The following is a 14,381-nucleotide window of genomic DNA, read 5'->3' as shown; positions in this document are numbered from 1 at the left end:
CTTACTTACATTGTAAGCTCTAAACTTTCTCTTTTTAATAATTAGCATTTATAAGTTAACCTCTTGTGTACTAAATTCACTATTTTTCAATGAATTAATTATTTTTTTAGATTTGCTTTAGCTCGAATTCTCCTACAGTTACGAACATTTTGCAAGTTCTCGAGATCTTCTACGTTTCGCACATAGTTCATATGAACTTTTTGATTTCAGAGATTTTGAATCCTCTCTTTAAGTTCGGCTGGTTCAACCAGTGACTTCCTGTTAAATAATAAGAAATAGAATTCGTGCCATTTTATCTTTTCTTTTAAATTCTAATATAGTAAAAATTCCATGATTTTAAATTAATGACAAAATTTATTGATTACCAATTTATTTGTAATTTACAATGAATTATACGTTGTTTTTAATTAATTTATTTAAATATACTTTCATGTAAATATAGGATAAATTAATAAATTGTCTCCTATATGTTGTTATATGTTTTGAATACGTACACTATGGTGCCTCGGAATACCTGGTTATTTGATGTATTGTCTTACTTGATGGCTTCAATTTAGAAGTTTGTCTTGAATGCCTCAAAATGTGTGCACCCATATTAAATAACTGTTTCGGAAGGGGTAGAAATGGGAGATGCTTGGTATGGGTTGAAAGCTTAGTCAGGCAAAACGGGAAATCAAATCTGTAAATTAACCAATGAGCTGCACTTTTTAGCACAAACGTGCTTCTTTCTACCTACGCGCATCAGAATAAAATAGAGTTTCATGTAATCGCAAGACCATTAAAAAATAAATTACACTTTCATAGTTCGACCATCAACACGCACAATATCAAATCAATCCAATTATTCGTATGATGAAACGAAAAATTGCTGGAGTTTTTCAAGGATTTTTGCAGACTTGCTTAGAGGGAGCAGTTTGTGGTTGAGAGTTACATGTGTACTTCACCTGAAGATGTTTTCTGGTCTCGCTGTACAAGGATTCGCTTCTTTCTTCACAAGTGCTGAATCTAAAGCCCTGGAACACTAGATACAAACAGTTGCTTTACAAAACGTCTGCTCGGACGTCCGGTCCGTTTTTTGTATTTACTTCGTTCAAGTCATCATCAAATGATTTTTATACAAAAAACTTCGTTTCAAAATCTCGCATTTTGGAGCGGTACCTCAATTCAATTGAGTCATTAAATGGGGCCTTCTAATCACTCCTAATCTGTCCTAAATGTAGCGGGACCATAATCCCCAGCATCGTACTTTAGAGATACTGTGTTATGTCTGTGACTGTTCTGACTCCACTAATGTTAATCAATCGCGTTATAGAGAGAAAAATAATATACAATAATATGAATAAATATTCATTTTTGTTTGCATTCAAGTAACAAACTGGTAAACAGCGTGGATAAAAAAGATTTTCTACTAGACTATTATTTAAATGTTTCTAATGTAACCAGTTCTTTATAATGATGTAAGAATTAGTTAAACTTGTTTTAGGAAATTTATTCCAGAATTTATTTCTCAAATAACTAAGGGTTCCGCAATTTCTTTGCATCCTAGTGTATTTTTTAAATGAAGTTGTATCCAGTTTCTGTTTTTTGTTATTAGTTTTGAAATTATATATTCTTATAAAAATTATTATACCATTTGTTAAACAAAGTATAAATTATGTAATAAAAAAATGTACTTGTAAAATTTACTGTTGTAAATATAATTTGGGGTTAAAATAATAGGTTTTCACATCAATACAAATATTTTACCTTAATTTGATCCCGACTATTTTCTGACACAAAACGTGACTATATTCTGTAGTGCCGAAAAGTATGAGCTTACTAACTACAGACATTGCTGAAGCCGCACTAAACTCACATTCTGCCAAAATAATCGCCAAAATGTGAAACTAAATGGCACACTCCTAACGGTCCTGCTGTCAACTGGCGATGTTCTTGACATAACGCTAGTATTAAAGTTTTTAAAATTCAATGCGGCTAGTCTAGTACGGTGATCAAGACCATCATGCAAAGATTTCAAATAGAACCCAGTGTATCTTCACCAGCTGTACACTTTTAACTTTTTGAAGTTTGAAATAGATGCACAAAAGCATTGCACAGTCTAAAAATTATATGATACGGTGTTTGTAAAAATCAAATATATGCACATGTTTAATTCTTCACGCCCTTTGCGAGTTCAGTAGTTGAAAATCGATTTTAATAAACAATCATAAAACATGGAAATGGTCACTAAAAAAGAAACACAAATATCGAACATTAAATCCTCAATATATTCACACATATGTACACAGAATTTTTTTTTCATTTTTTTTTTTTTTTTGCGCATCGAATCATAATTACACCTATTTAGACAAATTTCTCAGATAGAGACGCCATTTTTCTGGCAACAGTACTGGCGACTGTTCGTACAATTTTAGCATACGATCTGGCATAGGTATAACATAATGGTTAATTTTTGGTAATGTATTAGTCTCTATAAATGATTTTACGGAATTAGACGTATTCACCATCCGGAAAGATCTTTGAATAAAATGTTTGATACTCGGTTTCGACCATGCTGGCACTTTATACGTAGTTACATGGTCCACTATTTTAGCGATATCTGAAACAGAATAGAAGAAGGAATATATAGATACATATTATTAATCTTAAATCACATCAACCTACTGTGGGAATATATGCCATCATTGTCTGAAACTTCAAACGCATCTAAGTCCATACTCTTACCATCTCACAAACCATCTCTGCTGGCAAAATAATCCAGTATCTATTTCACTTTTTAAGATTCCCCAAAGAAGGATGTTTTACTATCAAAGCACGATCTAGCTGAGTTGTGCACAGTTCGCATGTTATAAATACACAACCGTTCAGCAACCTTCTAAGTGAAAGACGCAAACGTACGAGTAGAATAATCATCAAACGATAGAATAATACATTTTCTCACATATTCTCTTCCCAGGACGGACACAGCTGGTTGACCGGATCTAATCCAGTTTATTTATTTGTTCGGGTTATCCGAAATGAACTCATTTTTCTCAATGCTTTTAAAATAATATTTTTTTGATGAAACAAAAATCAATTGAGTTTTTACCGACCATAAATCGACGTGTGCCATATAAGTTCATGTGGAATGTTTCTACGCCTGAGGTGGCAGTTTAATGGTTCGTGCTACACAAGCTCTAATCACCAGAATGTTTTATGATGCTGAAGCGCAAGGGTCCGCTACTGTAGCTGTCATCAGAAGTGCTGAAACTAAGAGGGTAGAGGATGGCCTAGACCAAACTTAGTTTTAACCAGGATCATAACCATTATAATGTTAAAAGCCAAACATGAGTAGTCCGAAAAGAAACAAGAGCCTTCCTTCTCTATACTAAACTGATTTCGCGGCGTTTCTGACTTTTTTTTAAAGTAAATGACGCAAATTGTCATTTGTCATTTTCCTTAAAATGGCATAATGTTTTTGGAAACAGCTACAAGCATAAACCGAAAGAAAAAGGGATACTTTTTTAGTACAAAATACGCTTGAATATGCAAAGCAACTAACATAGTCTCTTCTTTTATCTACTAGTGTGAAATCCGAGGGCATAATGTCCTTAGTCAGCTTACTATCTATCCTAAGCTGGTTATATAAAAAAAATTAATATATTGACCCTAAAAAAGGGGGTTCTGTTAGGCGATATAACATTAAAAGAATTTCTAAAAACACGACATCTTCCGACTTAGGGCAATGTTTAAACATGTGCGCTTGAACTTGTACCTCACCACGCCGCTCAACTTGCAAACGTATTTTAAACAATCTATCTGAAATGCACACTTCGACGAAAGTTAGTAACATGGGTTCGGAAAAGGATTTACTAGTCAAAGTTACTGAGATGAAGGGCCAAAATGCTTGAATCGGGTGATAAATAAAACAGCCTCCTTAGCTGGTGTAAAAGTGGATTTGTAGACAAGAAAAGCATCGAATAGTCTAGGTGTAATCACTTAAGACGGCAGTTTAGAAGAGTGGCTGGAACACTATGCAGCCCACCAATAAACTCACCTTTCGTCAGATCCATCAGTTCATCATTCTCTGTCATATACTCATGTAGTCCGAAGGCAATCAAATTGATCTCCGAAGGCAACAAACCGCTTTTGCCTACCTTCACAGGTCTAAACCCAGAAGAAGGTAACATCAAAGGGTACATGAAGGCTCGACTCTCTCTGCAGATCCGGATCAGTTCCATGGGGATTTCCGGCTTGTAGTAAAGCCTCTTCTTTCTTTCATACTTCCTGGAATAGAGAGCAACTCAATGGATTAATAGGTAAGACCTAATCCAGAGGATCAGATTTGATTTACTGTGTTATTATGAGTAAAGTATACTTGATTTTTGCCTCCGCCCACGACTTCTAACCGGTAGTAGGCGTAAAGCACGCCAAAAAAAAAAGGCATCCATATTCACGCACGAACATAAGCATTTCAGACTAGTCAGTCTATTTTCTAGTTCCGCTTCTATGTTTGTTCGCCAACTCATGATCCTTCCCAGATAAGTCTCTTTCTTTATAATTAGCAGTAATGTATTAATCACTTGTAAGTTAAGTTTATGTTTATTTATTTTTGTACTTATTTGCTGTCCATTTTTATTTTTCGAGTTACTATCTATGTCCGACCGCATTACTTAAGCTTCGGATGAATCAAGGCGATTCACAGACACTTTAATGTCTGTACCCAAACACTTAAACCATACAATCATTTAATTACTGTGTTTATTAACCAATCACTTTTTCTCCAAACTACGGTGATGCAGAAAGAGAAAGTCGTGAGTGTTTAGATAAAAATCAATCCAGATTTCTACTTACGCTAACTGCATCTCCTGTTTCAGAAACCTGAAAATAATAAAAACAGAATCTGCTTTACTGCGCATGTAGGGACACAAATTTGTTATTTTTACCTAATTAGGTAGTTGGACGTAAAGCCCACCTAAAAAAATAGACATTACTTTACTTTATTAAATTGTTTGTTACTTTGTTGACCTTTGGATTGTAGCCTTCTTGTCCGGATCTTCAAATATGGCTTCCCACATGCTGGCCAGATCCATGGATGCCTTTATGTTGCTGAGCTTCAGCTTGTTATCGTTCACTAAGTTGATATCGTTCCAGCTTAGCTGAAACAAAATTCAGGGGTGAAATCTGATATAGCTCCATGTTAGAGTGTACGTATAATGTAGTCCAAATAATATAAAGGCGGATTTGCTTAGTCGATACACTTTTGACATTCATCACGGATGATTTACTAGAAGTAAAAAGAAAGTGCATTCACATTTTTTTCACATTTAACGTCTAAAATTAAATTATTTCAGAAAGGCGAGAAATATTAAACTAAAAAAAGAAATGATCTGCTCGTCACTTATTTTTTTAAAAATAATTATAAAGAATAGTCCTAAAATAAACAACTTCTTTGTTGTTTTCCAGGACAAGTAAATGTAATAACCTGAACACATCTGACTAACGACAGCCAGATTTGTGTTTAGTTTAAACGGTTCACTCTGGGAAAATCATCCGAGTGAAACACCAAAAATGAACGAAAAATTGAATATTTTTCTGTTCTGTTCATCTATTATGCTGGATAATCACTTTTGATGATTGGCTATTAACGCACTTCTTTTGCTTTTCACTTTGGATGTATGTAAAGATGTAACTGCTATGTAAACCCGTCATAATGTATAAAATCTACCGCTTAGGGGTGTATGGCACTAAGAAAAAGAAGTGGTACACTAAACTATTTTTAATTCATTACAATGTATCATCATCTGTATTATGGGAAAATACAAATATTCCACTGATGTCCCAAAGCTAGAAAATTGCACAGATCTATCATCTACATATATTGAGCTTTAAAAATCCGAGTTACCATCATATTTTTAAATGTTTCTGCGTACGATTCTTGGAGACACGGATGTCCATAACTCAACAGGAAGTTGGTGAGCAGAAGCTGGATGTGTTGACGAATCTGTTGCTCGAGAAGCAATTTTTGTTCATCAAAAATGACCACTTCTTCGCTGACTGTATAGGGTGCACTGTTTTCAAAGTAGAGATTTGGATTTTCAACGTTCGACTAAAAAATAAGACGTTCAAGACCTTAGAACAAAAGTAAGATGTTTGTCGGATTGAGGTTCTTTGGCAAATCTCGCCACAAACATGAATTTCTGCCTGAAGTTACAAATACAAAATATGCCCAGTTTAGCTTGTTATAAGTTCTATGAAACTTACAACATCTGAATCCGCTCTCAGGGGATCACAGTCATTCAAATTCTCCACTATATAACAGTCAGATTCCTCTTCCTGTTTAATACCTGTGGTTGCTATCATGGATTCCATGTTTGCATTTTCTTCATCATCTGATGGAATAGCATTATACTCAAAGCATTCAGAAATTAACGCATTCAACTCCTTTTTACTGACTTTAACTGCGCGATCCATGCGCAGTTCTTCCCGATCTGTACCTGTAACAATTTAAACTGTTAGATGTATTTAGTTCTATAATTATATAGTAGGTACCTACTTTGGTAGCTGGACGCTAAGCCCCCCCAAAAAACATTACTTTCCTTAATAACTTGTAGATACAAAAATAGTTCAGATACGTATGCTTCTGATCCCTTAATTTGGAGTTAAATCTTCAAATACTGACTTGAAGAACTACAGACGATTGTTTAAGTTCTCTTTTTATGGAAGTCTTCTTTTATGCTTTTTTTTTTATTTTTTTATGCTAACTTGGGGCAGTTTAGAAGCATACTTGCGACTCTCTCAATTTACTTAGATTGTAGATGAGGAAGGTGACAAGCAGAATAGAAGTCGCCTCAGAAAGTTTAAGGGATAAAATTCAGACACAGATTCTGTAGAGTTTAAAAGCATGATTAAGGAAGTTACATTAAAATTTAATTGAAATGTGTAGCAACGATTTGTGGATTTCTTTGGATTTAAAGGTATTAAAAAAAAAAAAAATGTAAACCGCTAAGTCGGGTGCTGGCGGGTTAATCTATAACTAAGAATCACTTAAGTAGCACGCTAATTTCGCTTAAGTAGTTATATATCATGTAGTAATGGGCCACATTATAGCAGTTCGTGCGTGTTTTAATGCAGTAATAGTGTAGAGATCTAGTTGCCTGGCAACAACAACACGCATGCAAGTTGTAGCTTTTATATTCAGTGAAAATACAAAATAAGAGTAAGTTCGAAGTAGAGAAATATTTTTGACAACCAATATTCTATTTTATTTTAAGAAGTTGTATCTACCCATGACTAGAAGGAGTAACGCAATATTAATTTAGAAGCAGTTTTGATGTCATCTTAAGGCATCAACTTCCTTTTAAAACACTAAAATCATTTTTATTGAAAAATTTCTCATACAAAAATCCTATACACAGTCTCTAAAAAACTTAGTTTTATAAAAAGTTAAAAAATATTTCAGCCACTTTTATCATAATCATTGGAAATGCGAGAAAAAAAAAATTGATAAAACTGGAAAATTACCTTCAATTTCCTCATCCACCATAACGTTGTATTCTGGATCATTATCGTCATCGTTACATTCGTTTTGCTCGCATGCTAGCATTTTCAAACAATAAATAAGTAAATACATAAATGCACAATTTAAATACATACATTAATTTTACATAAGAGAAAAGAGTTTTTTAAATTCTATTAGATGTTACAACTGTTTTTTAAAAAAAAGGGTAAGAACAGTTAACGGGAAGAAGTCCATCAAATAAAGCACTAGTACTCATCGTGTACATGATGCAGAACTGGCATTATCTAAATAATTAATTATCTAGCCATCTTCATTTTATAGAAGAGATAAAAAGGAGATTGAGGCGCATGCCTCAAAACGCTTTTAACACAATGTTAACTATTCAAAGAAAAAAAAGTAGGATGGTCGCGCGGGAACTTACGCCTCATCTGACAACTTGACTTAAACAAGCCGACAGGTTGCGCTTCTACAAAAGAATAATGTCATTTGCTAAGAAGTCGATTAACTGGCTGAAATTCCTGGACTACATGTCAGAATTTGGTAGGATTGAGGACTGCAAGTATAAGTATGAAGAAGAAATTTATCAGAAATTTGCTGATGGACTTCCCTTGAATGCTCAGGATAATCTAGGTTTGGATACAATCGTACACAATTTCGTTCTAGCAAGTTAACTTTCGGTCACAAATCCTATTAAATTTTTTTATGAGATAAATCCGGTGTGAACACAACAACGGCTTCCTGTCAGCCCCTATCAATGTTCTAACTTGCATATTTTCTTCTTATTTCGAAATATAAATAAATATTAATTGCCTTAAATTTAATATATTCACTGCAATAATCCGTTGCATAAAAAATGCTTCTGTTGCATACAACGTGTTGTAATAATCCTTTCTGACCTTCAGATCCCATTCATCAATGACCTTATCCGAATCCGTTATCGCAAATTTCACTCCCTTTTCGAACATCATTCCTAACCTTTTAATCTAGCAACTTTCATCATCTATTCCATGTAATCCCTCTCGATGACTAATGCAATTTCTTATAAAGTGTCTCCAGTGAAGTAATGAAGTATTTGACTAGTGTTTATTGAAATAGGAGCAGTATCACACGGGGCGATTTCTCCTATGCGTCAATTGAATAGAACTATTTGCTTCTCGCTGGTTCTGCTATTGGTACAGCAGTTGTATTTTTTTAATAAAACTGAACTTATGAGTAAAATAAAGTATCCCAACTTTTACAGAAAGACGGCATTTCTGTTTTTTAAATTTTCTTTTAAGGCAAACGCTAATTTGTAAATCACTAAAAATTAATAAAAGCAAATGTTCAGGAAAATAGCCCTTTCGGTAAAACAATTTTCCTCAAATTCAGAATTTTTGCCACAAATTTTATTCTTATTAACATTACGCAGTACTTAGGACTTACAACTTATAAAAATGGTACTTAAAGCCGAATTTCATTCTTCCCGCAAAGTCCTCTAAAATGAATTTCGCTAAAAAAATGTTTCTGATAAAAGAGATAGATCTGCAAGTACATAATGAGTATGCCTGGCTTAAAGCCAATCGTTGCTTTGAAGAAAAACGCGTAAAACTGGAATATCTTATCAGTCCAGCGCACTTCGGATGCCTTACAATGTCCAAAACCTTACAGTCAGCATTCCTGGTGAAACCTACTCTAAATATCAAATTTGAACCTTCTCTTATTTTGTGTACGTGAAAGAAACTCTAGGATCTTACCGTCAACATAATGGCGAAAATACTAGACATTTTTAAATGGATATACAGTCATACTAACGCAAAAAAAAAAAATCCCAAATCCAAATGTGTGCCTAAGTTTTGACAATCTTAACTATTACAGAACTTCCACATACACAAAAAGTTTTGTGCTCTCTTGAGAACGAAAATGTAATTTGTAGTTTTTCACGATTTTCCAGAAAATCCACTCCATTACTCAAGCGTAATTATATCAAGTATTCAAGTAGAAGTCTATGAAACACTCTACGAAACGTTTTTCCAAGTTTTTTTTCTGTGCGGTGAGCAGGGTTGAGTGGGCTATCTCTAAGTACTTCATTGGACTTACGCTACATCTACCGATGTAATACTACAATAGTATGAATTAAATTTTTGTAATTCTGAGTTTGAAGAAAATTTCTCGACTGGAATTGTGCATTTCTTGAACGATTTCTCGTTAGTTTTCTTAAACTCCTACTCAGATAAAACACATTGTTTTCATTTTTAAAAAATGATTTTAAGCAGGCATGATCCTTCTGATGTGTCATCCACACCTCAAAAGTCATTTTAATTTACTTTCTAAAGTCCTGATTGCATTTAACTAACAATTAATAATAGTTCCATGTTTGTACACTAAAAACTGCAGCACGATAGTTGTGATTGTTCGCAACAATTTTTTTTTTCTAATTGAAAAATTAATACTTTATCTCATTACAGTAAAAGAAAGCTGTTAATTCTGAATTTTAAAGTCTGTACCATTGAATGGTTGAGTAAACTCCTTTAGGAAATCCACCCAGTCCGGATTTTCACAACTCGTAGCATACATATCTGTAGTAATATCGGGCGGGACGAATGCTTGTTCTATTGCTTCCAATGGAGTTTCGCTCAGGCATAATTTGGAGCGAGTCCTTTGTCCAATGCTACCCTAAAAGACAAACAAAAAGCTCATTTCGATGCGGCAAAAAAAACTCATCTGAGTTCATCTAGCAGATAACAAACTAGTTAAGTTTAATAGTCGTTGAAATTTAATTAGTGAGCTCAAATTATTCTACGAGTAGGTACCATACATGTTCATGTGTTTTGTTATGAGAATATAAACCACATTCGCAGGCTGTGACAGCCCAGAGTCGAGCTCCTGCAATTTTCACAAACTGATTGTATTTATTATACAGTGCAAGAGCTCACACTGCTCTGAACATGAATATCACATGTGAGAGCATTGAGTACACACTCACAGTGAAAGCTCTTTAAAAAAAGTACTTACATCGAAGTGGAGGTTTGATTCTAGATTTTCAGTTTTGATATTATTGATCGCTTCCTTGCCAAGCAATTCCTCTTCAATAAATGAATCATCAATTTTGGATTCATCGTCTGTCTACAAGAAAAAAGTCAAAACAATGTTAAGAAATTTAGCCTTGTCCTAATTTTGGCACTTTAAAAGCATGCCTTACTTTTTCTTTTATTATATAAATTAGTAATACTAACGCCATCATCTTGTGGGCAATACTCTTCGTCAGAAGAGTCATCCGGTAGCTCTTGGCTTATTAACTCTACAATATCCGAAGACTTCCTCGGGGAACCAGTTACTGGCCATATTGGAGGACTAGAATCTTTGCCTAATAATTCTCTAAAGCAAAAGGAAAATCGCCTTAAAAAACAGCCTTGATAAACATGGAAATTCATTGCCTTATTTAAATAAGAACTATTTATCACTACATTGTCTATATTTACCGCGTTTTCGCTCGAGTTAGTTTAGGCTCATACGGTGGCCTTTCTTCGGATACATTCAAATTGAAATCCATGAGCGTAAGCACATCTTGACTTGTTATGACAGCCTGAAAAATTTTGTAACTATATATGTCATAGCCAACTTCAAAAAGAGAAGCAAAAAGCCACTGGAACTGTACTGTGCTGTTTTGAAATCTAAGAACAGGGCGTCTCTTTAATCATCTTAATTCCTAGGCATTAGATTAAACAAAATAATATCAGTATAAGAAAAGATTATTATTATTACTATAGCAGTATGAACCTTAGAAAAAAGACACGTTAATGTAATTGATGAGGCTTTATAGAAAGCTGCCTAGTAAAAAAGCACAAAAAGTGCAGACATATATTTTATAGATCTGGTAGGTCTAAAGACTGGCCATCTTCAGACTGCAAGAAAGGTAAACAGGAGATTTAGGATAGCGGCGCATAAACTTATTTCTCAATAGACCGCTACCACTTCCCAATCAAGCTTAAACATTTATTTGAAGTGCACTGAAAGAATAAAGACATGTTGAGAAATGAAGTTACTGACTAGAATTTCAGAAATACATGGTCAAAATAGTTGGATGGCAGAGATATAGTAAAGTTTTTCAAAATAAATATAAATTGAAAAAGAAATGGTCCAAAATTGAAGCCACTTTTTCAAAATAGCTTAAACCTTTTAAAAAAAAAAAAAAGGCCCAAATTAGGCCATATTTCATGCCAAGTTTTTCAAAATAAGAGTATGGTCAAAGTGGAAGAAGTGGCCTAACTACATTTAATGAAGTACTTACTCATTCGGTACAAGGATGGTCTCGCCTGGGGTAGTATTAGAGCAGTGTCCGATCGTGGATTAACAGTGGGTACTAAAGTTCAACTTTTGATTAAATAAAAAATTTAATCGCCAAAAGTGATAAAATAAATTTTAAATTTAATTCAATCAATTAAAAACATAATTATTTAATTTTAATTGGAATCTTGATTTTGTTAATTTTTTTTTTTTTGCGCATCAACTATTGGGTTATTAGCGCCGTTTTTGATAATGATTAAAAATGTTAATTGATTAAAGTCCAAATGAATTACAGGTTATTAAACTTCAGCTACTAATTTTGGCCAACTCATTTTTTTAATAGTAATCATGATTAAAAATTAATTTTGGTTTAATTTAATTGATTAAATGTTTTCCCATCTCTGATAAAGGTAGCAAAATGTTATTTTCAATTAGTGCGAAAGGGCAAGTTTTAAAAACAGAATGGTGAGCATTTTTCTGGAATTATGAAGGTAATATATCAGGAATCCATTATCAATGGATTTGTTTAGGCATTCCAAATCCTTTATTACCAACAAACTTGGTAGGCGTAATTCTTCAAACTAGGTAATTCTGTTCTAGTTCCAATTTGCTAACCCAACCCAAATCTTACCTTAATCATATTTTTTACATTGCTGACAGATAAGTTATTCTTCCGAGCTTTGGATTCCAGTTGTCTTTCGATTTCCTCTTCTAGTTCATCTAATAACGCTGGTTTCTCGCTGGAGTCTTTCGATAATTCTCTGTAATAAGAGCAAGATGGCATATAGCAAATATCAGGGTCCAGAACTCAAACTCAACCAGGCCTAATGTTCAAACTGTACAAAGAAGGCACGAGTTGCAGTGCACAGAAGTACTCAAGCCAGAGTGTTCAAGTAGTAAATAAGTTTGACAAAGTGTACTGTGGTGCCGACACACTGTTACAGGGATGCTTAAACACTTAGGCTAAGAACAACTTTGTAAAATATATTATCCAAACAACCAAATATGAAATTTGAGAACTAATCTTACATAAATTTAGTTGCTTCATCGTTGTCATCATCTAAACTTGAAATTTGCGTTGGATTTAAATTCGTGCCAGGACTAGTAGGAGTGGCTACGTCTTGAATTAAATTACCATTTCTAGAACGTTTTCGCACAAATTTGAGTTTCGTATCTTTAAACCCAATCATAGCTTTGTTTGCAACAAAAGCAACTCACTCAGTCACATACTGGCCACCAACTAACAATGGTTTAAGCAAAAAACTAGAGAAGTGTAAGCTAAACAACATCACTTAATTCTTGTTTATTTGTAACCTTACAACTGGATAACCCAAAACTCTAAGGCGCCACAACACCCAGCAATTTCCAAATTTAAGAGACACTTCTCCGTAACGAAATAAAATCCTTTTTTAAAAGCAACATAATACCTTATGCTTATTTAAATGAGTAGAACTATATAAATTTCTAAAATTTTCCAATTATTTAAACTATAAGGGTTATTCTTTAAAAACTTTATTTTATTTTAAACAATTGGCCTATCACTATTATGCCAACTTGAAGTTAAATTGGTAATAATAATAAATAACACCCTTTATTTTAATTTTTGTTTCATCTTGTACTCAACAAGACATACATAGGGTCATTGACCGTCTGAGGGGTTGTTATTTATTTTAGTAACTAAGAAACAAAAAATATTATTAAATTGAATGCAATATATGAACAACTAAAATTCTCAATGAATATCTGAAAGCAAAAGAAATAAACAAATCTAGTACAACAGAAATAGTATAACCACCCTAATAATTGAATTCTGAAACTAAAAAGTACAATACTTCCACGCATAAATACAATAATTTATTATTAGACCAGCCCAATAATTTCTATCCTAATATGAAATAAATTCGGTATGGCCTAATGTTTTTTTATGTAAATATTTTACTCTAAACTCTGACAAAATGGAGCAGGAAGCTACAAAATGGAAAAGCTATTCCACCTCCTTTTTGTTACACAGCGAGCATAATGCAACTGGCTGAGTAAACATATATTTATTTAAATGCAGCAGCTCTCCCCGCACTTTTATTAGCCAAACCATATGGTTAGCCGGCAGAGTGCCGCATACAAATTTATTGTCTGGCTGTAACTCTGCTTATATGCTTAAATATATTCTAATGGACAAAATCTGAGAAGTTAAATTAGTAAACCATTGCTAAGACTTAATTTTTCTGTGGCAAATTCATGCTTCATTTAATGTGCTTCTTGTTAAATCAAGCGACCTAATATCGGTGGTGAGAGCCAAAATTCACTAGTTTGTTGGTCATTCTAGCTGTATATTTTTTCTTCGTTTTTGAAGTTTCTTTACCAAATTCAAGTGACTTATTATGTATGTGGTATATTCTAGCTGTGCATTAGAAATCGGTAAGGTTCAAAATAACCAACTTGCTGGTCATTCCAACTAATATTTCCTAATTGTTCCTTTGTCTTTTGAAGTGCTTCAAAAATTAGGAGTAGTCAATAAATATATTCTGGATCTGCTATAGAGATAGGTAGCGAGAGCTAAAATCCAATAATTCACTGGACATTCTAGTTTAAATTCAGTATTGAAGTTTTGATTTTCAAA

At 33.5% G+C, this 14,381-nt stretch overlaps 1 protein-coding gene across 1 annotated transcript; it reads right to left on the bottom strand.

Annotated features, from left to right (window-relative positions):
• Positions 1 to 2,246: 2,246 nt before the first annotated feature.
• LOC141461826 (GON-4-like protein) lies at positions 2,247 to 13,085 on the bottom strand. The gene is made up of 13 exons (XM_074143197.1): positions 12,794 to 13,085; positions 12,396 to 12,525; positions 10,960 to 11,063; positions 10,714 to 10,855; positions 10,493 to 10,603; positions 9,985 to 10,153; positions 7,504 to 7,578; positions 6,244 to 6,476; positions 5,885 to 6,088; positions 5,008 to 5,138; positions 4,834 to 4,860; positions 4,037 to 4,266; positions 2,247 to 2,599 (listed from the first exon to the last, which is right to left on the bottom strand). The coding sequence occupies exons 1-13, from the start codon at positions 12,952 to 12,954 to the stop codon at positions 2,340 to 2,342; spliced, it is 1,977 nt and encodes a 658-aa protein (XP_073999298.1). The 5' UTR covers positions 12,955 to 13,085; the 3' UTR covers positions 2,247 to 2,339.
• Positions 13,086 to 14,381: the final 1,296 nt, after the last annotated feature.

The sequence above is a fragment of the Rhodnius prolixus genome, unplaced genomic scaffold (genome assembly GCF_049639745.1).
Source record: "Rhodnius prolixus isolate KJV_2025 unplaced genomic scaffold, Rpr scaffold_12, whole genome shotgun sequence".
Classification (NCBI taxonomy): Eukaryota; Metazoa; Arthropoda; class Insecta; order Hemiptera; family Reduviidae; genus Rhodnius; species Rhodnius prolixus.
Note: the sequence above shows the minus strand (reverse complement) of the source record. Positions and strands in the feature narration are given on the sequence as shown.

Coding starts and splice junctions, on each gene's coding strand:
- LOC141461826 (XM_074143197.1), bottom strand. CDS start 12,954: ATGATTGGGTTTAAAGATACGAAACTCAAATTTGTGCGAAAACGTTCT. Junction 5,139..5,884: donor AAACATTTAAAAATATGATG/GTAACTCGGATT, acceptor ATTTTGTTTCAG/CTAAGCTGGAACGATATCAA. Junction 4,267..4,833: donor AAACAGGAGATGCAGTTAGC/GTAAGTAGAAAT, acceptor TCTCTATTCCAG/GAAGTATGAAAGAAAGAAGA.